We start from the raw sequence: 25268 nt of genomic DNA, 5'->3' as shown, positions 1-25268 counted from the left end.
GGGATGATTTCTTTGCTTGAATGAAGCAATGGCTTGGCCGTTTCCAAACTGAGCCAATTGCGGAAAAACGTGTCCTTTGAGTGGCCCGGCATATTGAGCCCTGCCTAGTTCCCAGCACAGGAATCCATAAACTAAGCTGTGATCTTTGATGTTGAGATGATATCCAGCAACCAGATAAATGTAGTTTTGACTGCAACATATTTCCAACTTTCTCTGCTAAGGAAGGATCCCTCATTTAATAAAGCGGTACTTGCAGGACTGTCAGGAAAAATGCAGGCCTTTGTGTTTTATCCAACCTCCTCATAAGGGAGTAACAGGAAAGGAAATAGAAAGTGGGGGCAGGAGTAAAGGACATGCAGGTGTGGGGTCTGTCTGCTAGCAAAAATAAACCAGTACGGTCACCATGAACCATCCCCATTACTTTGTGTCAATCATTGGGTAGAAGGTTGAACGTCTACAAACCTGTCAATTCTTCTTGTATTGTAGAAGCTTAGACAGCCTATCCAGTACACCAATCTGTAAATGTCTGAGAATGCAGAATTCGTTTTTTTGGAGGTGCCTACCAAACCTATAAACTACTCTGAAAGATGCCACTGGTGTCCAATGAAACAAACTATCCACTTTATGGCTGTATCACTTCAAACAGGAGATCCTGGATTAGGGACCCTAAATACCGCCAGAAAATACCATCTCATGCTACTTCTCATCTGGACATTGTAGTGAAAAAATGTAGTGTCCGAGCGTAGGAGTACTGAAATTTAAGGGAGGAGTGCCCCCATGTGTTTGTGCTCCCTGGGCTTGATAATGCAGCTTCTCTTTGTGGGGTTCAGACACTAGCTAGCTATCAACTTGTCCCAAAAAATAATTTGAAGTCTGTTTGTTTTTAAGAGACCTACTCCCCCTCTAATATCTCATCAGCATTTTGCTTCTTCAACTAGAACACACATGGGTACATCTGACTGTCATTGACGATGTTCATCAACCAGAATCAGACTGACTGACTCTGCGTGAGCTACTATGGTACCATTTTTTTTGATCCTCCCTTATGCATTGCTCTTCCTCTTTACATACCTGGTCTTCATCTTCTGTATTGTCGTCTAAACAGCAGCACTCTGAAGTGACTGTAAGTTGACTTATTTGCCACTTTTAAAATCACAGCATAAATAAAATAAATTAGACGATTTAAACTTTACACTGTGTTTAGTTCATCAGAGTTGACAATGTCCTTTCCATTTTTATTGGGATGATCTCTTCTCAGTAGTTTTTAATGGCGAGGAGCCAAGTGCAGAAGTACAGAAGGAGGTAGTGTTATCCCAAAGCATTATTTCCATAACCTCTGCTCCCCATCATCCCAGTTTACCTACTAGAAGAATACAGAGATTGAATAAAGATTAATTGAGCAGAGTCTGCAAGCAGCTACTTAGTATCAGACATCCCAGTAGGCAGGAGCTACATGTGGATGAGGAGCTGGTGCATAGAGTGCAACACATAACATGAGAGGAAAACGCAGGGGACAGTTACATGACATACTCTTATGGTCTTTATTCCCAAGTGTGTAACACACGTACGCGCACACACCCCTCCCTGTGCCCTATATCTTAATCTATTCCAGGGAGGGAGAGTCAAAGGTAAGATGACTCCTTTTATAGAAACCATACACCTGGGTCTTCTGAAAAAGAACCTGCACTGTTGCCTCCCGGGGCCAACTGTAGCTCTGCCAAGCAGATTTGTGTAGAGTTTGAATTCCCCATAGCAGAACCAATTCTTCAGCAACGCCTTCGCCATTGACCAAGGGGACCTGCACCAACAAACTAAAGGTCCTGCTGCAGGCGAAACTCTCTGCATTCGCCAACAATCATACCATTAAGAGTTTACTCTGTGTGCTGGGAGCGGACAGGAGGGTGCCCGCATTGCATATTGTTGGGACATTCCATTGTGGCTAAGGGTTTGGGAATCCTTGGAAAACCTTCATGGTGCCTGTGAAGGTGAGGCTCTTCTTGTTTTTCTGCACCATTGTTTGGGATACTGACTTGTTTCTTCTATGAATAGTAAAACCTTTGACCTATGTTTCTAGTCGCGCCATTTGTGCTGTTCAAAAGGCCTACCTGACACTAGGATCTTCTAGGCTACAAGTAGGAAGAAAATGGTGCCCAGTATTTTCAAACTCTGGTCCAGTCCTGTGGTTTCTTTTCATATTCCAAAAGAATGGGCAAGGCACACACTCCATGTGGGTATGGGATTAAATTTGACTGGCTATATTGCGTGACTACATGCATGACAGACACTTACCCAATGACACTGTGCACAAGATGACATAAAATCCACACTGAATCTAATCTTTCATCTGTGATAATTGAGAATGATGGCAATTAATGTGAGCTGAACTGGAAGATGTAGCAATTGTATTTGTTGTGGTATCCAAGCTGCTGGTATTGCGCAGGGTACTACTCACAGAATAAATTGTCTCCTTCATAGTAGTCGGCTGTGAATGTTATTCCCAACCTACAATAATCCTGAAAATGGGGAAAAACCAATAGATTGTTTGCGTGTCTCCTTCTGTGTACCATTTCTTTTTCAAAGCTGTGGAAGAACTTGCTAATGAACAGACTTGTTTTTTAACTTTACAGACCTTCACCAACAAACCAAAGAAGATGGGCCACATACAACCTGACTTGATTGACGTGGACTTGGTTAGAGGTAGGTGTCCATATTTGATCAGTACTGTAGAATGTGTTGAGAGCCTTATGACCCATCAATTGCCTTCAAGCATAACACCACTCCAGCCATACAGCCGCCTCTATCCATATACACTCGACAGGACTACCGCAATCTAACATCTCTTCAGAATATAAATGGACTAATTAATAGATGTTACCCTTTACTAACCATGATCATCAGCAGAAGGGTGGAGGAACTATCACGATTCATCATGATAGCCCGAATGAGTTGGAGTAGGGGTTTTGGGGGGGTGGTGAAGGACAACGTCCCAGAAGTCGGAACGAATATCAAATGTGCTGAGTTAGAGAGTCACTTTTGCACTCTGTGGTGCAACCCTCTGCACACAGAACTGCCTAAGGTAATCTTGGATCTTTGTCAGGATATGGAGCTAACTGAAGTATTCTATCCCATAACCAGCCTGGATAGTGGTTGGACCCCAGAACGGACAAAGTCCACAGTGGACATTTTGTTTTTTTCTTTGCTTGTCCTTTTTGCACTGTTTTAATGCAAACCTGAGCATGGGGGAAAAATCCGGCACCACTGCAAGAACCAAAGGTTCATATAAAGAAACCCACAGCAACTTCGGTTTGATACTCGAGATTAGTTTTGAAGGAATTATGTTGGACAAGATGGCGGACTATCTACATTCAATGAATACCAAAGTTGATGTACAGAGGGCTTTCACAGAGGCTCGGGGATGGCAGCATAGCTTCTTGATGGGTGGGCAGCTGAACTTGGCTTTTAGTCGATGCCAAGGCAGCTTTGAAACTGTAGATAGTGGGCTTCCCTGAGCATCCCTGGGTAGTGTAACCATAGAACTCAACATGATCATTCTGTTTCAGGCAATTTATGTTGGGACACCAGAATGGTTGCAGTTGTGGATCGAAGGGAGGTGACCAATAGTTGATTCATTTTTGTATTGAAGTAAGGCAACGGTGCATCTTGCCCCAGACACTTTAACCTTTTTCATCAAACATGTTAAACAATGTCTGATGGCTGTGGGTGTGATATGTAATTCCTCCTTTTTGAAGACAATACAGCCTATTAGCCAGGACCGAGATTGGCATTAGGAAATAAATTGGGTCCCTCAAGACTTATTGTGGAGCCAAGACTTTATAATCTATACTAGCAAAGCCCACAGTGTAATGATCTGGGCTGCTATGAGGCCTATATCAACAGGCTGGTTTTGGGTGGTTAGAGAGTCCTGAAAGTTACAGGGATTTCCCCCACAGGTTCACGGCTGCCATAACCTTGAGTACATCCTTCCTTAATGAACTGGCACAGAGCATCAACACCATCCTAGAATGTTATGGGGCTCTCTTTCTAAGGAACGTGTGTGAATGTCTATTTGTCCTCTCTACGCTTTTGACATGGTAGACCACAAGCTATTAGTGGACGGATTCAGCACCTTTGAGTTTTAACCACTCCACCACTCTTTGGGTCTTCCCTTGCTGATTCAGAAAATCCAAACAAGTCTCCCTAGGCCCAACACACTTTCCCTGCTTGCACTCCTTATGGCATTGCCCCGTGTTGCCACCGTTCACCTCCTCCTTTTTAATTTTTACTTTTTTCAAAGTCCTTGATCATTTCAGACCATTTCAATATCTCCTATCATTTTTTTATGCTTAAAATATGTAGCTCTACACGCTAGATGGGCAATGACTGCTCCAACGGAACCAGGCAAACAATGAGTTCCTGTTGATGGCGGTGGAGGGTGGGGGGGCCACTTGGATTTCCTTTCCCTCATTGTTCTGCAATATCTCTGTTGTCCACTCTCTGTGATGATGTTCACTCATCTTTCTCCAGATCACCAAATTAAAATTAAATGGTTCCTTCCAGCTGAAACTCTAATCTCCACGTAGGACCGAGCTGTGGACATCGGATCGCTTTTCAGATCCCACCCCGACTATGCGGGTCTCCATGGCCATTTCATAGGAATGCTTCACATTTCATGAAATGCATCTAATAGAGCAGATCTTGGTCTTTTAAAATTAGCCCATTTGTTTCTTGCCACATATCTCTGCTGAATGGAGGCTGGGCACAAGCTTATTTCAAAACCTATGCCTTATGCATACCTGCTTATTAGGGGGTCCCGAGTCCCGACCTATCTGTCTCAAAGAATTCAATGATACTCTCCCCATAGTTCTGTCCTATCACCTAAAACTGGCATTCTCTCTGCCCCATGCCAGGTTTGCCCCCCATGACGGATGTCACTTCTTTGATCGAGTCCTAAGCAGTGGAATACATGTCTCCCCATTGCTACTTGAAAGCCCTTCTCAAAACCCATCTCTTCACCATCTGAGACCCTCTCTCTACGTACCCCCTTCAATGATGGTCAAGAATAATAAATCCTTTACTTTCACAGTGTTAAACCATACATATAGGTTTTCCCACTCGGCATTATGAAATGTAGGTTCAAAATCTTGGCCTTGAATTCAACAGGCAGTAGCACATGCTTGACTTGTGGTAGTTTCTGTGTAACTGTGGTGGGAGATCTCTGAAAACAATAATTCATACCCTATTACTTGGCTCCCATTACTAGGGGAACAGATGGATCAGGGTCTCTCGTAGTCACAGGTGACTAGGGGCATGAGAGAAGCATTGGTGTGGGCTCTAAACACTGTGAGGGGCCAGTAATGTGAGGCAGACAACTGCTTGTGTTTCTGTCCAGATTAAACATTTTATTCAAAGTTAAAAGTACACATTAATCCTCACAAAGGCTACTCTAACAGGGAGTACAAAGTGTACAGGGGTTACTCCTAGCATAACGGGCCCTCTCTAAACAACACAAACATTCAAAGTAAAACATAAACACTATAAATAATGGAATAAGCAATCAGTGATTTGGTTGACCTTCACCTGTCCTGGGTAGATCCTTCCCCAGGATTGCTCAGCCAATTTCTCCCAAATGTTCAAAAAGAAAAGTAAAGTCTTGACCCAGTTCTTTTAAGTTCCAAATGAAATCAAAGATCACCAAACAAAAATCCACTGGCCACAGTTCTACAGCTTTCTGTTGAAAGGTGCCCCTTCCAATTCCAGCCAAGAAAACAGCACCAATGGTAATCCTGGATAGCCTCCTTCCAGAATTGGTTTCCACAGTTCACAGAATAAAGAAACAACTCCTGCTTAATCAACTGCCTTTTGTATTTCTAACCTCTGCAGTGTCTCTGGTATAATTGCCAGGATGCTTCTTTTTAGGGTGTTGCTTGCCTCTTGACAGCCCCCTTTTACTACTGTTTCCTTGGGAACATGCTCCTTTGTTCCACAATAAGTCGTCTTAAACCAACTTTATGTACGATGCACTGACAGTATCCTACACAACCACAGTTCTAGTATGTCTATCTACTTCAACTTGAATTGTTAGACTCTTCTACCTCCACAGGTTGGAAAGGCACCCTTCTTTTCTAGATTATAAGAAAAGGGCAGCCTCTTTGCCTCTTCTGTCTGTCTTATTGCCACCAATATAACCTGCCTCTGCTTCCAGATGGCTCCTCTTCCAACTTGAACAGTCACAGCAGTACAGATTGTTGACAAAAGCACCCAGCTCCCTTCTCCAGCTTCATTCACACCTTTATAGTTCCAGGTAGCTACCCTGAAGCTGCATTGCCACCCTTTCAGCTTTGGATAGCAATTTCACACTAAACCTTCAACAACTTTAACAACCTCAGAATGCGAGTGAAAAGTTCTTAACAGGGCTGGTTTCACTATAGAAAGGATTTGCCTACTGGTTTGGGCAATGCTTTTTCTTCTCGTCAGTTCAGCAACTTCTACATTTATAGAAGACTTGTTCTGGATGTTACAAGAATCGATCTTCAAAATAGAAACAGATTTAAGTACACGTGAGCACTCTTTAAAGAGGATCTTCAACTTTAAAGACCCATAAAGAATTGTATTCCCCTTATTCTGACTCCAGTTGGGAATCACAATTGTTCACACACAACCTCTTTGATGGTATATATTTTGTAACACTTTGTGAAAGTCCGCTTTAGGTTTCCGAGTGATTTGGAAAACATTTCCAATGGAGACACGCGGTCACTCCGGTAACGTTTGAACCATTGAACAATGGAAAATGAAAGCTTTCTTTTATACGGCAGCACTCGGACTTGCATTAGAAATACGTGGGATATAGTTTCATTGTTAAGTAGACATGTCACTGCGACAAACAACTTCTACACGCTCTCTTACGCGAGTTATTATAGAGCTGGTAACAGGTCCTAGCAAGTGATTTACAGTGAATCTGCACATGGAGCTTCACTCACCGGCTACAGGAACACTGTGTTTACAGGCTACTTCTACTTCCTGACTTCGTTTGCTTCTGCTACTACTTTAGGCACCCTTGGAACCCACAGCCCTCGGCAGCGTGGGTGTTCACATGCCCTTAACCACAGCGAGTCTCCTGCACTGAGTGTTGCAGATAAAATTTGGAGGTGGGAGTGTTTTACTCCTTATTTTTAAATGTCAGGAGTGCACATTTTTGTAAAAAATGTAAGTTCAATTTTCAATGAGTATTTTATACGCGGGTACAAATGTTTCAACTGGAAAAAGGAAAGGCTGTGGTAATTATTTGTCTGCACCCCGTTAGTCATCTACATTTACTTCTGATCAGGCAGTAATAATGGTAGTTTCTTCCTGTGGTACGGTTTGCACTACTGGTACAAACTTATTCATGGAGCTGTGTGGGTGAAAGCAGGTAGGACAAGATTCTATGTCTGTTTCTTAATATTTTGATGGGAGTATTTGTACTTTTTTTTTTTTTTGTGGGAATATTTCCCAATTTTTAGGGAGTAACATTGGCTGATACACCCCTTATCTGTAGGGCTGCCTGCACTACCCTGTTCCTTGGCTTGCTTCTGTACATGGGACTCTGGTTGTAACACAGTCACGGCTCTGCATTCACAGCACTAGGCTCACCTGAAAGACTTTTAACCTCCACACGTCAAAGCAGGGTTTGTGAACACAAGACTCTCAGGACTTGCAGGTGAAATCTGCTTTCCTGTTGCCCCGGCGTCCCTTAAGTGAACATGCTTCCTCATGAAATGCCAGCCTCTTGCTCTTCTCATTCTGCTACTACTACCAGCCTTCCTGCTCCTGCTCCATTCTGCTACCCCCCACCTGCTGCAGCCTTTTATGCTGTTTAGGTGGGGCAGCAATTGATTTCAGGTGCAGGCCCATCCTGTTATTTGCTTGAACCTGGCAAAAACTGTTAGGCCTGTCCTTCCTTTCTACATGCCTCTTCAGCCCGCTTCTTCGTCTCAGTCCCTATGGGTTTCTGGGACATATAGTTCACTTTAGTTAAATCAGGATTTTCTACTTCTTTTATAGAATTAAGGGTAGATTTAATTCCCAAGTATTTCCAAAAGAGAGATTGTAGGTTTTAACCTTATTAGAGGAAGGTACCGTTTCCACCCTTCCTTGTAGTATACCTTTTGCTATTGAGGAGGATGTTTGGTTTTAGGGATAAAATATTAGTTCTTTTGATGTAATCGGTTTGGATGTTACAACCTATATTTTACCATGTTAGTTTTAACAGGTGATTGAGAGATGTTAAAATGACAGTAGGCCGTAACACCTTCTGGCATGGTGGTAAGCGCATCCCTCTTAGGGGAAAAATAACATGTCCCATCCCACAGATTGCCCGGTCTCCACCCAGGTGATCCTCCCGCATTACACCACCCCGAGGATTGGGATCAGGCAGCGTCTCCCCTCTCGTGCCATCTGGGAGGGGATTTTAGGCAGGGTTTTAGTGATGGATCCGCAGGATTCTTCACAGAACCGACTCGCAAACTGTCACTTTGGCAGTTACCAACTTCTCAGTGACCTCCAAGAGTTGCAGGATCACTGGTGAATTCTGCTTATGCTGGTATCTCCACATACCAGCTTCAATATGAGCAGTCTTTGCAAAATGCTGTTTACAACAGGTTTTGGGACTTAGTAAATGCGTCCATATCTTTCATTTTGAACCGTCGGCCTACAGAAATTGACTGACAGTTGAGAGACTGATTTCAGCATTGTCCTTAAGTTGCCTGCATTTCGGACCCCTGTCTCATTACTGAAATCCTCTCTACCATGCACTGAAACATTTACGTTCATCCAGGGACTCCTTATTGGCTATACTGCCCCTGCGTTGTAAAACCATGGGGGACAGACAACGGTAGAGAGTTGTCTCGTTTCCAGGTGCTCAGCCTTTCGATGATATAACTGAAAACAAAAGGGCTCATAAACGTTTATTCCTGACTGTATTGTCTTAAATAGTTTTTGTCTTTACGGTGCATGAAGGCAATTTAGTTTGCCCATCTGTCTATTCTGAGTACTGTAATACAAAAAATCTAAATCAATTAATTCTCCTAATCTAGCATTGTAGCCAAGGGTTTCTTGTTCTGGTCTCTAATCTCCTTATGTATTATGTTAAATTGACTTATACCGCACACTGCTACCATTTGAATGGTCGCCAGGCGCTCACGTGGCTCTGTAAGAATATGGGTGAGGTAGGTTAGTGAGGGAAAAGGTATCTGATAGAGGTTGTGGTCTCTTCTGTTAATGCTTGGAGGACCAGGAGAAACTAGTGTCTCTGTATGCAGGCTTTCCGAGTATACTTTGTTTTGTCCAAGGTGTAACGTACAGTGTCTGGGTGGTTTGTTGGTGACTGTTTGTTTTTGTGGTGGATGTGTGGCTTGATTGAGTGCAGTAAGGCTGGCCCATTAGAGTGTGTGTGATACGTGGGGGGGGTGTTCTGGAGAGGAGCAAGAGCAGGGGTGTGGCTAGTGGCTTATGCTAGAGTTGTGCAGCAAGATTCAACACAGCGGCAAAGTTCAAAAGGTAGCAGGATTTAAACAGTGCAAATCACAGAGGCAGCTAAATCCAATCCAACACATAGGCTACTGTCCTAATGCAGCTAAATATAGCACACCGGCAAATTCAAAGAGCAGCATGATTAAAGCAGTGGCTGTTTCAGAGCGCAGCTAAATTCAACAATGGCTCAATTCAGGGCAACAAATTAAAGCAGAGATGTTTAAGCATGCAGCTAAATTCAACAACCATGGCAAATTCAGAGGTAATTGTAGAGTAGTGGCCGGCTGTGTACCCAATTCCTCCCACCTTACCTGCTTTTTACAGTAGGACGGACATGGGAGGGCACCCATGGGCAAACAGGCATGCTGTGGCCCTTTGCTGTATGCCCGGGCAGGGGTGCCATGGAAAATCTTGTAAAGAGGAGTTGAGGAGGGGTCAGCTGACCCTGCAAATCCAGCTAATCGCTGGGGAGGAGGGCAGGATGAGGCGGGGTTTGAGGAGGCAGTGGAAGTGTTCGGCCTGGACAGCCCAGGCAAAATGGAAAAACACGCTTGGGGGCCTGTGCCGAATGCGCTGCTTCGGTGGGGCCAGCCGGGCGGGTGATGCGGCGCCAGATGGTGGAGCAGCAAGAAGGGATTCCTCGCTCTGCCGAACAGTATACTTGGGGAGGGTCAGCTGACCCTTCAAAGTCAGCCAATCTTTGGGGAGGAGGGCGGGATGAGGGAGCGAGGAGGAAATGTGTGGTATTGTAGTCAAGATTCTATTTTTCTTTGTTCTTATCTGATTTCCTAACCTGCCATTCCAGCTAGTTTTATTGTTGTATAATTTTTGTAATCTGGCTTTGTAGTCACAATTTTCTGGTTAAATATGAACTCTCCAATTTCCTAAAATGGCTTTGTAGCCTTTCTTTTCTTGTTCTTCTTTAATCTATGTTGCCAAAGTTGTATTGTTCTTCTCTCCTGATCTGGTACTGTAGCCACACGTGTAGATTATTTTTGCATTTTATATAACACATTAAACCAATAGGCGTCCAGGTGTTGAGGGCTGCTCAGAATGCATTGTTCTGAATAACCTGCATCTTTTGGATGATGCATGCTGATATGCATGAGAAAAGAGCATTGCAGTAATGAAATCTTGAGCCAATGACTAACAGTGAGGCAGCTGTCTGGGCTAGAAATGGTCTGCAGGCATTGATTTATTTTTTAGTATGGGCAGCAGAAGAGGCAATACAAAATCCCTGCCAGTGTCTCCTCTTGTGCGATCACGATAGTGTCTATTGTGAAGGAGGCATAGTGGTGGTTCAGATTCTTGATCACCGCCGTAGGACCTACTAAGTATTTTCATCATTGAGGCAAAGATGGTGTGCAGCCATCCAGGACTGGTGTTTACAGTGTCAGAATCTTCTACATAGTTGCCTGAGAGGGGGGAGGAGTATTTGAGCATCATCTGCATAATTAGTAATGATATGCCAATTGAGTCTGGAAGGTCAAAAAGCGGTTTGGTGAAAATATTGTAAAGCGTCTGAAAAACGTAAGAAAATTGAGGGACACTGCAGGAGATGGGAGCTGGCGGGGCACTTTCATTGTCTGCAAAAACTTTAATGGATCTCTTCTCTAGAAAAGAGGCAATCCATTTGGATGCTTCGGGTGAGAAATTGGCGGCAGAAGTAAGTTGTTCTAGTTCCTCTGCAACGAGGAGCCAGCAGGCGACGGCGGCCCTACACAAAGGGCCCACTTCAAGGGGAGAGAAGACCCCTCTCTGGCCAAAAGGGCCATCCTACTACAGAGGTCTGCAGGTATGTGTACAGTGCTGCCTCCCACTACTGTGCTAACCTTTTATGCCACACCTGTTGCTTCTCTCAGCCATTATTTGGCCTACTTTGTTCCTCAAGCCAGCAATCCCGGATGCTTGGGCCCCCGGAGATCCCAGATCCTATCAAAGTAAACCTGCCTCAGATATCCGTACTTGCATTAAGCCATTACCAACCATGTCCTCCCGAGCACCCACTCCCTCTGCAGCAGTGCTACTTGCCCTATGTCTACTCCAAACCGAAATCTCAGATTGGGGGATCGCACATTTGCTTACCTCCTCATCGCACTGCACCCCCATCTTGCACCAGCTTGCATGCTTCCACCAAATTTACAGTGCCTGCTCCCAGTGAGCTGCATGGATTATCACTTACACAGGCTACTCTCGCTGCCCCATACCTCCCAAATGCCTCCACATGCCTTTCTGTGCTCAAGTCCAGCCAAGTCCCCTTCTCCGGCAGAAAAAAGGCTTATGAAAACCATGGCTCGCCACCTTCCTGTCACCCAGCACCACTGTTCGAAACAGTGACTAATGAGTTTACAATTGTTAGTAGGACTGTGGTTCCACACATCAGTTATTACATCCCCCTCATCTCAAAAGTTATCGACCAACGCCCTAGAGCACAGTCTGGCACCGACTAGTTTGCCTGGTCTGGTAATCTCCCCTCATAAGTATCCAGTCAAAATATCTGAAACAAAACAGAGTGGTACATTTCAGATGGGACAAAAACACTGAAACACTGCAACCATTTAATTAAATAAAGGGTAGTGGGTTAAAATGGGTTGGAATGGGATTGGGGTGGCGTTTTAAGGGTTAAAAAACAGGTGGTTTGGGGGACCCCCAAATAAAATTAAAAATCAGTGTTTCTACGTATTTTCTTCCACTATGAAATTTACCACTCTGTTATTGTGGTTGGTAAGATCACATATAACTCCCTCATGCTGCAACCAGGCCCACACCTGCACCAGGTGACCGTAGACTCTGTAACAGACCTGTACCCTCTCCCTCTGACAACCAGTTTAAGAAATTCCTCTTGGGATTACCAAGCATCTGCGGACACGCTGGCACCTATAGCCCTACATCCAGAATTGGCGGTAGCAGGGCGCACCCCTTGGACAATGGCCACATAATGTTGCTAGCAACTAACCATGCCCCATCACCAGCACCAAGCTTTGCCCTTGTAGGCAGGTCACTAGATGCATTGCCTCTTCCAGCCTGAAGGCTGCACGACCACCATCAGCACCCCCCTTTTGGGAAACCCTACACAAATAGCACCCCTAATGACCAGCCCACCTGTCGCAGCCTTAGTACCTTAGGACTTGGTACCAAAAATCCAGTTATCAAAATTAACCCCCCCTGAATTGTGCCGTAATTAATGCTAGATCTATCCTAGCCCATGCCTTTGATATTAACGACCCTAGTACAACTCACAACCTAGACATCCTAGCCATCTCAGAGACCTGGCTTTATGCAGCCTTGGGCCTGCCCTCTCCATTGCCATTCCTCCAGGCTTTACTATATATCGCTGCAATAGACTCAACGCCAGAGGAGGAGGCGTCGCCTTGCTGGCGAAAGATGCCCTCCCCATCAGACAGCACAGCTCTACCATGAAAGAAAATTGTGATTTACTCTCTCAGGCTTGCTTTCTCTCCCAATGATACTGTCACCATCCACGTCATTTACCGTCCACCAGTCCCAATCCAATCCAATCTTTCGAAGAGAACCTCCTAAACACTGTAGGAACTAACACTAAGCCTTCATCTAAAACTATACTCTTGGGTGACCTGAACTTGGGCCCAAACAATCTGAATGATCTTAATGCCACCTCCGTAGCCAACCCCCTTAGCAATTTAGGCTTTAAACACTGCGTCTTGGCACCCACTCATGCCACAGGTCACACCCTAGACTGGATAGCAGGCCTTAACTGCCAGGTCTCAATCCACTCCCAACACCCTGTGCCCATGGTCTGACCACCATGTTGTGTTCTTTGCTATTGCACCTTCTAGCCAACCTATTTTCACCCTTCCTGCCTTCCCTCATATGTTCGCTTGTAGCTCCAGAAACCTTACTAAAGAGCTAATTCTTCCCATACTTGGCACCCCACAAACTGAGCACCATCACAGCTTGGACCCAGTTGGACTAGCCAATCTCTACTTTAAGACTCTAGCACTAGCAGTGGACTCAATCACCCCCTTAGCACATCGCAAACCCAAACAGTCCGCTGTAAGGGAGGCATGATATCACAAGTATGACACTAACACAAGTTACAAGTTTCAAAACCTTTTTTAGATTCTTGGGGTTTGGAAAAACTCCTACATTGCCCTATAGCTATGATGGAGTAGTCTCTACCAACAAATAATAAAGAGAAAACCGTCCTGGTTACAAAAAGATTGTCAAATCTAAATGGCCTATACTAACGCAACCATATTGCCTGCCCTTTCGAATAGATTGTGTCCTCCCACGTATTCCTTATCTTTGATAAATCCAATTCCAGCTTGCTGGCCTCGGAAAATCTTTTCCACAGTAGAGGGCGCTGCGCATCGACGTGCCTCGAGTCAGTGTCCCTCGAATACCTCCTGTATCAATGCCAAAGTCACCATACTCAGTTCTGTTTTTCCGCGATTCGTAAGCCTCGGAGACGAAACGCTTGGTTCCTCAGTAAAATCTTAGAAACACTTCGATTTCCTTGAAAAATCTTTAATTACTACGATAGCATCTTCATCCGCTTCATCTACGCCACGATCCGGCTTCAAAAAATGTCGGGATTGTGGAAAAAAGATGTAGTTAACCTATCCTCACAGGATCTGCCTGTGGTGCCTGGACACAGAGCACCAGTGTTCGGAATGTATGGAGTGTATATCCATGACGGCGAAAGCCTTGAGGGAGCGTAGGGGGAAACTGGAAAAATGGTAAGACCGTTAAATCCTCTACCCCTTCGAAATCGTCTTCGGCTGTGTTGAGACATGTGCCTCCTCGTCATCGGAGAAAACATTCCCGCTCGAGATCTCAGTGCTTCTCACCACTCATCTAGACTGAGACATACTAAGAAGAGGCGTCATAGATCCCCCTTCCTCTTCATCTTCTAACTCTCCAGAAAGGGGTCACATGCCTCACTAAAAACAGCTCTCCAGCTAAGTGGGAGGAATTTTGCAAAAAAATGCTAAGGGTCTTCGAGAATGCAGCCTTGTCCCCCTCGGAAATACCTAGAGGTGATACCCCGGGTGAAAGACCCAGAAAAGAAAAACACTGTGAGTCGTCGACCTCGGCAAATAAAAACCCTCGAGCGTCATGAACCCTCGAGTAAGAACAAGGACCCTTTGCATAAAACTGCATCATCGAAGCCACTGTCTATGGTGACTTCGACTCATAAGACTGTGACGTCGACGCCCTCGTCGGCCCGATGAAAGATGCCTTCGAAGCCTCATGTCCCGACCGCACCATCGGTACTCGGGGCGTCGAAGGATCCTTCAAAGACATCGAAAGGGGTGTCGATCATATCGACGACAACGAGTAGAATTCCGATTCTCTCAACGACATAGAGACCATACTCAAGTACATCGACACCGTTTGTACGTTTGTTGAGACCTTTGACGTCTACATCGACAACTACAACCCTTTATCAAGCAGTTTCAAACAATTTGGCTCCCTCATCTCTTGAAATGGGTTTTACCCCTTACCCACGCTCTGACTACTTCAGAGCTTTGTCCTCCATCTATGAGGAAGGAGAAGACTCTGATAATGAGAGGCCTTTTGGTTAACAAACTACAAGGGTTCCTATTCCAGAGGAACTATCTGAGGAAGCTACATTAAGAGATCTTCAGGAATCTGGGTGGCATAGATACCTCTCCAGAGGCTGACTTTGCCAGACCAGAACCTGGAGAGCAAGAATTATGGAGTTTATGCAGTGGTCAACACCCGCACCCTCTTTCCAACAAGATTACCTAACGGACATCTTAGATAAAGGTCCTCAAGAAGATCCTATAGTCCCTTTTCATGCAGCATTGTAGAGGAAAATAGCTACAAATTGGCAAATCGGAAATTATCCCTGCAGTAAATAAAAAGCTCTCTGCGAAGTACAGTGTGTCAGCCTCAGACCCTGTATACTTAAGTAAGCATCCAACCACAGAGTTTAGTAGTGCAGGCTGCAACATTGTCAAGTAATAAATCGGCATACCCCACTATACCACAAGATGGAGACGACAGAAAATGTGATGCCATGTCTAAAAAGATCTTTTCGGCATGCAGCATGGCACTTAAGTCTGCTAACAACACTTGCACACTAGCAAGATTCAGCCACACCCTTTGGGAGTGCGCTTCATCAGCAGCTGACCGTCTCCCAGAAGGAGAGGAACGAGACGCATTCTTGAATATCAAGGATGGGAAGGAAGCGATGTTCAAGTTCCTCCAAAGAGGTCTCGACTTTGCTGACAGCGTTAGCAGAGCCATGGCGGCGAGTATTCCAATCCACAGATTTGCGTGGTTGCGGAAATCTGGTTTGGTTCCTGATGTACAAGCCAGACCTCTCGAATATGCCCTTTGATGGCACCTCACTATTTGGTAAGAAAGCTGATGACAGTTTGGAGAAATTGCAAACCTCGAAAGCGGGAGCCAAATCCCTTGGGGCTGCAATTTGTCAAACTCCAAATCGCCCCAGAGGTTCCTCCTGGAGGGGGAAGCCCTTTCGTTTTACTCGTTTTTACTCCACCTTCGGTAAAGGCAGAGGGCAGCCAGCTCAAAGGGGCCAGAGACGATTCACCCGTGGTAGACGGGTCAGAGGTACCAAGTCCGCATCAGCAGGTGCTGCTTTACCCTGAGCATCAGTGTCAGCCGCTCCTAAACCCCTCTGAGGTCTCTCCTCACAAAACACCAGTAGGAGGCAGGTTAACTCGACATCTGACAGAATGGCAGGCTATTATCTCAGATGCTTGGGTATAGGAGACAATTGCCCAAGATTACTGCCTGCCTTTCCTACATACTCCTCAGTTATCCACCGGGGAACAGCTCTTTGAAGTTTCCAGACCTGCTCCTTATGCAGGAGATCTCAGTCATGCTAGAGAAAGGTGCCATAGAACCGGTACCTGTAGCGGAGAGGGACAAGGGTTGGTACTCCACCCCTCCCCCCCTACTTCCTAATACCAAAGAAGGACAGAGGATTGAGACCCATCTTGGACTTGCGAGAATTGAACAAATTCCACAGGATGGACAAGTTCAAGATGGTAACCCTTTCTCAAATCCTTCAGGCCTTCCAGTTTCAGGATTGGTTAGTATCTCTGGACCTTCAGGATGCTTACTTTAATGTGCCAATCCATTACAAGCACAGGAAGTACTGGAGGTTCGTCATTGCCAGTTTTCACTATCAAATTCGGGTTCTGCCATTTGGACTAACCTCCGCCCGAGAGTCTTCACCAAGTTAATGGCGGCCGTGGCAGCAAGTCTGAGGGAAGGGATTCATGTCTACCTCTACCTAGACGACTGGTTGATCAGAGCAGCTTCCCAAGAACAAGCTCAGATTAATCTAGTTTATTTTTGCCACTTCCTCCACAAGCTGGGCTTCTCCCTCAATTTAAAGAAGTCACAGATGATCCCATCACAAACTCCAGTTCATTGGAGCAGTCCAAGACACATCCCTGGGAAAAGCCTCGCCACCATAGGTGCGGGCTCAAGATATTCTTCAGAAGGCGACCAGATTTCAAAATGCCCAGCGTCTACCACCCTTCGACTTTTTGAGGTTGCTCGGCCTCATGACATCCTGCATTTTTCTAGTGCCAGGGGCTCGCCTGAGAATGAGATCTCTCCAGTGGACGTTAAGGATCCAGTGGTAGCAATTCTCAGGAAGAATGTGTCATGCCTGCTAGGCCCTCTCACGTCCGAGTTCAGCACCCTACATCTACAGCCCAGAGATCAGCCAGACCATTTTATACTCGGTGGCGACTCTGGGGAAAGATTCCTGGTAAACGCCTTCATTTCCGCTAAAACATGGCAAACTTCTTTGTCAAACACGCTGCACACATTATCAGTCCATTCGATAAGTATGCGTGAGTATCACATGACTGGACGTCAACGCGCTACTCACGCATTTTACGTCAGCTGACTCTTATTTAAACTGAAGTCTCCCGCTATTCGGCGCTTCTGATCGTTGTTTCTTGGATCTCCGTTCCGGAGCCTGGTTCTACTTTGCTTCTAAGCGGCTTCCAATCTGCTTACCCTTTGCTAGCCGGATCCGCGCTGCTAATTCTGGTGGTTCCTAAACTGCCTCTCCTTTCTGCTAGCTAGATCCGCGCTGTTGTTCTTCTGGTCTCCAGTTTCATTCCAAAGGTCCCAGCCAGTCTCAGTCAATTGTGGACATTCATGTTCTAGGATTACCTCCTCTTCCAAATCCTCGAATTATTTCTACTTTCAAGAACTGTGCACTGAACTTTATGGACGCTATCCGCTGTGCACCGACCCGTCCCTAGCGCGGCCCTCGTTCCGTTCGGGTTAGTCTCCTTACTAACCTCCCCTTTTCCTTCGTTGGTTTTTATTTTGGATATTCCTCCTGGAACTCAATTTCATCCTCCAGTCCACACAACTACAGGTTAGTGCATATCCTTAATCTGACACATACTTTGAATTAGGTTAAAATTGAATAGTGATTAAAACATATTATTCTTATCCTACAGACTGGTGAATCCATCCAATATCTGGACCTTTCCACTAATTACTCTTTCAGGCTGTGTTTGTTAATTATAGTCTGAGAGTGGCATTGGTTGGAAGGTTTCAATCATCAAATTCTTCTCCTTAGAAGACACTCAGAATAGTCAATCAGGAGAAGCTCTACAGGAACTCAACTTGTATCCTTTATATCAGAGTATCCTTTTTTGGTGTCGTTCTAATTATATTCAGTAACCTCAATAAATTCTGTAATCTGAATCTTAACAGAATGTCCGATCTCTTACAAATCCCAAACAGAGTAACACAAGACCTTCAATGGTGGGCCTGTCGGGAGAACATCTTGAAAGGAGAACCGTTTTGGCAACCATGGCCGGAGATAACAGTAGTCATGGATACCTCACTCACGGGGTGGGGAGCCCATGCCAACGATTTTACCATCAGCGGGCGATGGTCTCCATCGAAGTCCAGACTGCACATAAACCTATTAGAGCTGAGAGCGATCAGGATAGCACTGAAAGCTTTCCTGCCATCAGTACAGAGGAAAAATGTTCTGATAATGATGGACAACACAGTGGCCATGCACTACCTCAACAAAAGAGTAGGCGTTGGGTCACGGTCACTGCCACTCTGCAGAGAGGCAAGGCAGCTCTGGTTCTGGACAGTACAAGAAGGAATCTCTCTGTCAGCAGTTCACCTAGCTGGAGAGAAGAACACGGCGGCGGACGCTCTGAGCAGGCAGACCAGTCTCCCACGAGTGGGAACTAGCTCAGGAAGTCCTTCAAGAGATCTTCGCCCTTTGGGACAGTGTCAACCGGAAGTGCGATCAGTATTGCTCAAGGGAATTTCCCCTGAGAGGAGCTCTAGGGGGCGCGTTCATGGTGGACTGGGAGTTTATACTTCTGTATGCGTTTCCTCCAGTCCCCGTCGTTCCTCAAGTGATCAGGAGGTTGAGGAGATTCCGGAAACCCATGATTCTAATTGCCCCCGATTGGGCCAGGAGGACGTGGTACCCGGATCTTCTAGACATGTACATCTGTCCTCCGATTCGTCTTCCACAAAGAGAGGATCTTCTCTCGTAAGAGGAGGGTCTTGTTCTCCATCTGGATATCGGGACTCTCAACCTTCACACTTGGTTTCTGAAAGGTTGAGATATAAAGATTGGGACGTTCCGGATGATGTAACGGTGGTGTTACTTTCAGCCAGAAGGCCGGAAACTGAATCTTTATTCCGCTGCCGTTGGAACAAATTCTGCAACTGGTGTAGAGATGAGGATATTGACCCTTTTTCATGTAGTACACTGATGGCGTTATCTTTGGCAAATTCAGGCCTTCAAGTTGGCACAATCAAGGGTTACCTCGCCACGCTATCTATCTGTAAACACACGGCTGAAGAACCTTCATATTTCAAGATTTCAAGTTGCCCCTAGTCCTTCAGTTTCTGAAAGGTTTGACTAATGCCCCCTCTCCCCCTCCACCCCCCCACCACCCCCAACTCCTTTTCAAGTTCACCTGTGGGATTTAAATCTAGTATTAAGATTTTTAATGGGTACTCCATTTGAACCTCTTCATTTCTGTCCATGAAGGTTTCTCACTCTGAAAACAGTCTTCCTAGTACCTTTAACTTCTGCCAGAAGAGTGAGTGAAGTACAAGCTTTATCTTGTAAACCTCCACATACAGTCTTTCACAAAGATAAAGTAGTTCTTCAAGTGAACCCAAATTTTCTCCCAAAGGTTCTTTCAGAATTCCATTTCACACAAAAAATAACCTTGCCTTCATTTTACTCTCCTCCTCACCCAGGGAAAGAGGAAGAGAGATTGCACAGGCTGGATCCAAGGCGTGCCTTGAGTTTTTACATCAACAGACTTGGTAGGATTAGACAAGCAGATCAGTTGTTTGTTGGGTATGCAGGACATAAACTAGGTTTACCTATCACGAAACAGACCATCCCAAGATGGATAATACTGACCATCATAGAGTGCTATAAATTGGCAGGAAAAGATCCTCCTCAACACCTCAGGGCTCATTCAACCAGAGGTATCGCAGCCTTGTCAGCTCTCCAAAGAGGAGTTACAATTAAAGACATATGTGCGGCTGCCACATGGTCGTCTGCACATACATTCACCAAATTCTACAGTCTAGATTCCTCCACTAGCCACGAGACTAAATTTGGGAAAGCTGTGTTACACTTTGTGCATCTTTAAGAAATCCTTAATTTTTACTCCCGCCTCCTACCACACATTACTGCCTTGGGAGTCTATCAAAGATGAGGAATACGTGGGAGGACACAATCAATTCGAAGAACAAGTTACTTACCAACTGTAACGTTCTTTCGACTGGATGTTCCTCCCACATATTCCTTATCGCCCCTCCCATCCTTCCCACCGTAGAACTTCCCTTGTAGTTGCAGCCTACGCTCCTTCGAGGGTACTAACCATCCCATACTGGGCAAACACATCACCTCAAAACGGAACTGAGCAACGGAAGCTGCGCAAGACTATTTATACCTTTTGGTGACGTCAGCGTTGATACAGATGCTTTAGATGGACACTGGCTTGAGGGACGTCGACGCGCAGCGCCCTCTACTGTGGAATTTTTTTTTCCGAGGCCAGCAAGCTGGGAGTGGATTTATCAAAGATCAGGAATATGTGGGAGGGAACATCCAGTCGGAAGAATGTTACAGTTGGTAAATAACATTTCTTAAACAAAGTGTTCAAAGCGAAATGTGTATGCAAAGAAAAGTCCATGTTATAACATAATGGATCAATGTGGCTGAGTCAGCTCGTCTCCACACGTTCGACAGCACAGAGTAAGGTGGCCCCCGTATACAGGATGACACACTTTGGCTCAGTATATCAAAAAAAAGGCAGTTCAAAACGTGGGTCGGGTCCCGCTTGGCCTTCCATGTTAGTCACTTATTCTAGCTTTCCAAAAGTTCTTTCACAGTTCAATAAAAGTTAACGTAGGTCTCCCTCTGTCAGGCTTGGACTTTGCCATCAAAAGTACCCGATTCAACATAGATCTCCCTCAGCTGGGCTCAGACCTTGCAATTGCAGCACTTGCAGGGGTTCCCTTCCCAAAGGTTCATTCACATTCTTTACGGGTTCCCTTCCCCTAACTTATTTCATGTTTCCGGTCTCCGTCAGCCGGGCTCGGACCATTCACGCATGTCGAAGACTTTCGAATGAGCAGGGCTTTTACCATAGACCTCCGCAGGACCACTTCGACGTTCACTTCAGCTTTCCCTTAATGTTTTTTGCCGCAATGTCTCTTGGTATTGGTAGTTCTATACCTCAGAAAAGTTCAAAGAAATCTTCCTCTTCAAGCAATCACCTTTTAACTTCCCGTTATCTGGGTGGATTGTGACCATTGTGCATTTCAGAGTTTGTTCACTTTGCTGCTTTATAACAAGACATCAAACACTTTGCAGAGACTTTTGAGGGGGCTATTCCCTTTCGCCGGACCACTCCGGTACTCTGTATCACTGGCTTCACATTTATCTGTAACTTGCAAGTTCATTACTGGTTTGCTTTCTTCAGTGTCTCATCCGCATGTGCGCAACCTTCAATCGTGCAATAACTGTTGCAGCTTCAATCTTTTCTTGACACAAACTGGCCTTTTATTTCTTTCGCTACCTGACTGGTTGTATGCATTCTTGTCTTTTCAGTTTTGATTCACGAATCAAGGTTGATAGCACAGGTTTGGCCTTGCCTCCCCAACTCAGTTGTTCCCCCGGGAGGGTTGCTGGCATCCTTTAAACGCAATGCAAGCTGTTTTTTTTCTGGTATTTGGCTTTCTCTGTGTCTACTTCAGTTTCCCTGCGGCAACAACCTCTGCAGGGAACTTCACGGTTTTCCTGCCTCTCGCTCTGGTCCTTGATCGATTGTCCTGCTCCAGTGGGTTCGCCTTTGCCCGGAAGATGTGCTCCTTCTCGTGTCCTACCTTGCTCAGATTGTGTCTCTATGTTCCGACGTTTATCCGTGTGGGGGAGCCAATGGGAATGTGATTAGTGCATGACTTTGCCTGACCTGATTAACGATACATGTACAATGAGATATGTAAGGGTTAGCTTCTTTACTCTCCGTCACTCTCCTACTCTGCCCAGTATTTATGTAGGAAAGTCAGGGGTGGGGGGGGGAGTTGGTACATTAGAGAATCCTTTAAAAATAGGATGGGTATGGTTACGGGAAATGGGGGGGGGGGATACTGCGTCTCGTCATCGGTGTCTCATCCCATCCCTGAAGATACCCCCGCCCCACCCTAGTGATCATCCGCACTGGTCCATCCCCAGGGTCTGGATCCAAAGGCGGTGACCCTAGTCTGGCCACCTGAGAAAGAGAGGTCCTCGAGGACTAGCAAGCGAGACAACCTTTTGGTTTCTCAAACTGCGCACCTGAACTCATGGTTTACACCAGACCTCCAAGTCCTCCGTATTAAAAAGCGTGAAGCAGAAAAACTAAGTTAAGTTTACCTTCTGATTAACTTAAATCACTGTTCACCTCAGCAGCCAAACTGTACAAACAAGCCTTCCTCCCTAGCAAAATTCACTAACTACAGCACAAGAATTGCCACTGCCAATTCCAACACTCGAGAGATTTGCAGCATCCTCAGGGAATTGGAAACCCCTTCTCTCAATTTCACCAAAGATGAGGATTGGTGTATCGGGATACAAAATGCCTTGCTAGACAGAATCGCAACCCTACACAATAAAATTCAACACAAGCAAAACACTCTTGGCACCATCGCAGTGTCCCCCTCACCCTACTACCTTACTGAACATCTCCTTACTTAACCTCTCCAAATTACATGTCAGCAGAGTCACAGTTGCTGAGGTCACCACCATCCTCATGGGACTAAAACCGTTGAGATGCAAAGTGGATGGATGCCCTGCTACCATCAAGGACTGCTCTGACACTGTGGCCCAATTAATCACCACTTTTTTTTAACTCCTCCTTTGCTACCATCCTTGTCCCTACCAGCCTTAAGGAAGACTGGGTGCTCCCCTTACTGAAGAAACCTACCTTATACCATACTGCCCTGAACAATTACTGACCCATCACAACAGTCCCGTTCCTCTTGAAAATCCTGTATAGAGCGGCCTACTTGCAAATGTAGCATTACGTGGAATTCAATCATAGCCTAGGAATGCACCAATCGGATACATTCCTGCCCATGGTACCGAATCAACCTTGGTTAACCTAAAGAACCAGCTGGAAGACATCAAGAACGAAGGACCCTCCCAAATGTTTTATATGTAAAATCTGGCATTGTAGCCACGTTTTATTGTGTTCGATGTTATTGTGCAGTTCTATGCAGCCAAACTTCTCCTGTTCCATGTAACTCTTATTCTCCAGCATTGGATCTTTCATGGATTCACATGCTGTGAATATTCCCAGTTGTCAGGCTGGGAACCTTGGTCATTTTAACTTGGCGTTTTCCTATGGAAAACTTCGACACTTCAGTGTTCTATCAACGTCCTTTATGGGTGCTTTAGACCCCACCAATGGGACGTAGGGTATAAATAGCCCACCCCTGTGGCTTCCCTTCAGATTTCAACTGTCTCCAAAGTGTTGGGATCACCTTGTGTTCTTTGAGTTTTTTGCACGTGTTTGACCTATGGTGGATCGCAATGTCTTCTGGTCCGAAGAAGTCTCTGTTCTGGCCCGGTGCGACTTGTGGGCTGAAGAACGTGTATGAGGGGAATGGGCATATGGACTGCATCTACTGCCTTTACCCTAATCACTCTGCTGACTCTTGTGAGATTTGTAGAGGATTTTCACAGACGACCCTTAAGGACCGCAATCGGCGGTTGATTTGTTGGCTTAATGATGGCACCTACACTTCTTCCGAGGTGGGATCAGTGAGGAGCTTGTCTTCTGAGCGGCCTGTACAGGTGGTGAATCATCGCTGGGCTGCGTTTGCTGAGCTTCCGGTAAAGAAATCTCAGCCGGCTCCTGGGTCGGAGGCTGGATAGAGTGGTGTGGCCTCTTCGAGTAAGCACCTGTCGAAGGGGTCTGCTTCGTCCAAACCTGGTTGGTCGGACCATTCCCGGGGGTCTGAAGGTAGGCCTGAGAAGTCGAACTCCGGTAAAGGGGTGGCTCAGGAAAAGGCCAAGAAAGACTTGTCGTCGAAGCGCTCCTCTTCGGAGGACCATCACAGGTCGTCCTCTAGCCGAGAGTCCTCAAGAACCGGTCCAGCGTGGCTTAGCACACTGATTCGTCTGGGAAATCTGTACCGCAGGTGGCAGTTCCGTCGACGAGGGCGTTGTCGGAAGTTCCGTCGTCGATGGTACGTCTGTCATCTACAGTACCGTCATTGACGGCTGTGTCATCGGCTCCGGCAACAGGGACTGATAAGGGCCCGATGCTGTTCTCGTCGTCAAGGATGGATACTGAAGATTTGGTGCCGACGCTGGACGCCATTTTACATCCAGAGGCGGCTACTTTTTCGGTGTCCTCAGAGGTGCAATCCTTGTTGGGCCAGTTGGATTCGAGGTTACCCCCTCTGCCTGTGGTTCCGGTGGGTCCTGTCATCGACACAGCTGGTGTTTCACTGTGTTCGTCGGCTACGGTGGGGTTGCTGGGGCCTCTGCAGGTGAGTGAAGATCGTCCTCGTTGCTACCCTGAGGAGGGTCAGCTGCTTTATTCGGAGTCGGAAAGCGTGCCTTGTGAGTCCATGTCTACCGGCTCTTCGTCGCCGACGAGGGACGTGATGTGGGATTCGGATGGGGAGGTGGAACAGCCTCGTAGTCCAGCACAAACTTCCCCTCCCGATGATGTTGGGGCGTTCCACACCATGATGGCTAAGGCATGTGTGGAATTTGGTTTGACTCCTGAGGAAGAGCCGTAAGGAGGGCTTCCTGTTCGACCACATGGGCAAGAGACGGAAATCTGTATTCTCCGTGCCTATTCTGGACCACGTGTGGCAGGAGGGCCTGCGCACAATGCAACATCCCTTCTCAGAACCGGCTGTCAAAGGGAGGCTGGAGAAGACGTTTAAGGCCCTGGACTGAAGTGCTTAGTGTCTCAGCCCACTCCTGAGTCGGGGTTTCGGCGACGGCCAGTCGTAAAGCCCAGAGTCAGCACAAGTGTTACCCCTCCGGACAGTGACACCAGGAGACGCGATGCCTTCGGGAAGAAGGTTTTGACTGTTGGGGCGACAGCGGTGAAAGCCAACTCCCTGGCAATCACGGCACGCTATGATCGTGAGATGTGGCATCGGCTGGCACCTCTTTTGGAATATCTGCCAGAGGAGCACCGCAAGTCTGCCATGCTTTTGTGCGTGAGGGGGAGGAAGCTTCCAAT

At 46.1% G+C, this 25268-nt stretch overlaps 1 protein-coding gene across 3 annotated transcripts in view; it reads left to right on the top strand.

Annotated features, from left to right (window-relative positions):
- The window catches only part of PHTF1 (putative homeodomain transcription factor 1), a 596971-nt gene that overhangs the window by 99138 nt on the left and 472565 nt on the right, over nt 1-25268 (top strand). For all 3 annotated transcript variants that reach the window (XM_069633361.1, XM_069633363.1, XM_069633362.1), the window contains exon 4: nt 2628-2697. In XM_069633361.1, the coding sequence (XP_069489462.1) occupies nt 2628-2697 (70 nt within the window). The remainder of the gene's footprint in view (nt 1-2627; nt 2698-25268) is intronic.

Source organism: Ambystoma mexicanum, chromosome 13, assembly GCF_040938575.1.
Source record: "Ambystoma mexicanum isolate Mex_15411 chromosome 13, UKY_AmexF1_1, whole genome shotgun sequence".
NCBI classification, from domain to species: domain Eukaryota; kingdom Metazoa; phylum Chordata; class Amphibia; order Caudata; family Ambystomatidae; genus Ambystoma; species Ambystoma mexicanum.
This window is presented reverse-complemented; position numbering and strand designations above follow the sequence as displayed.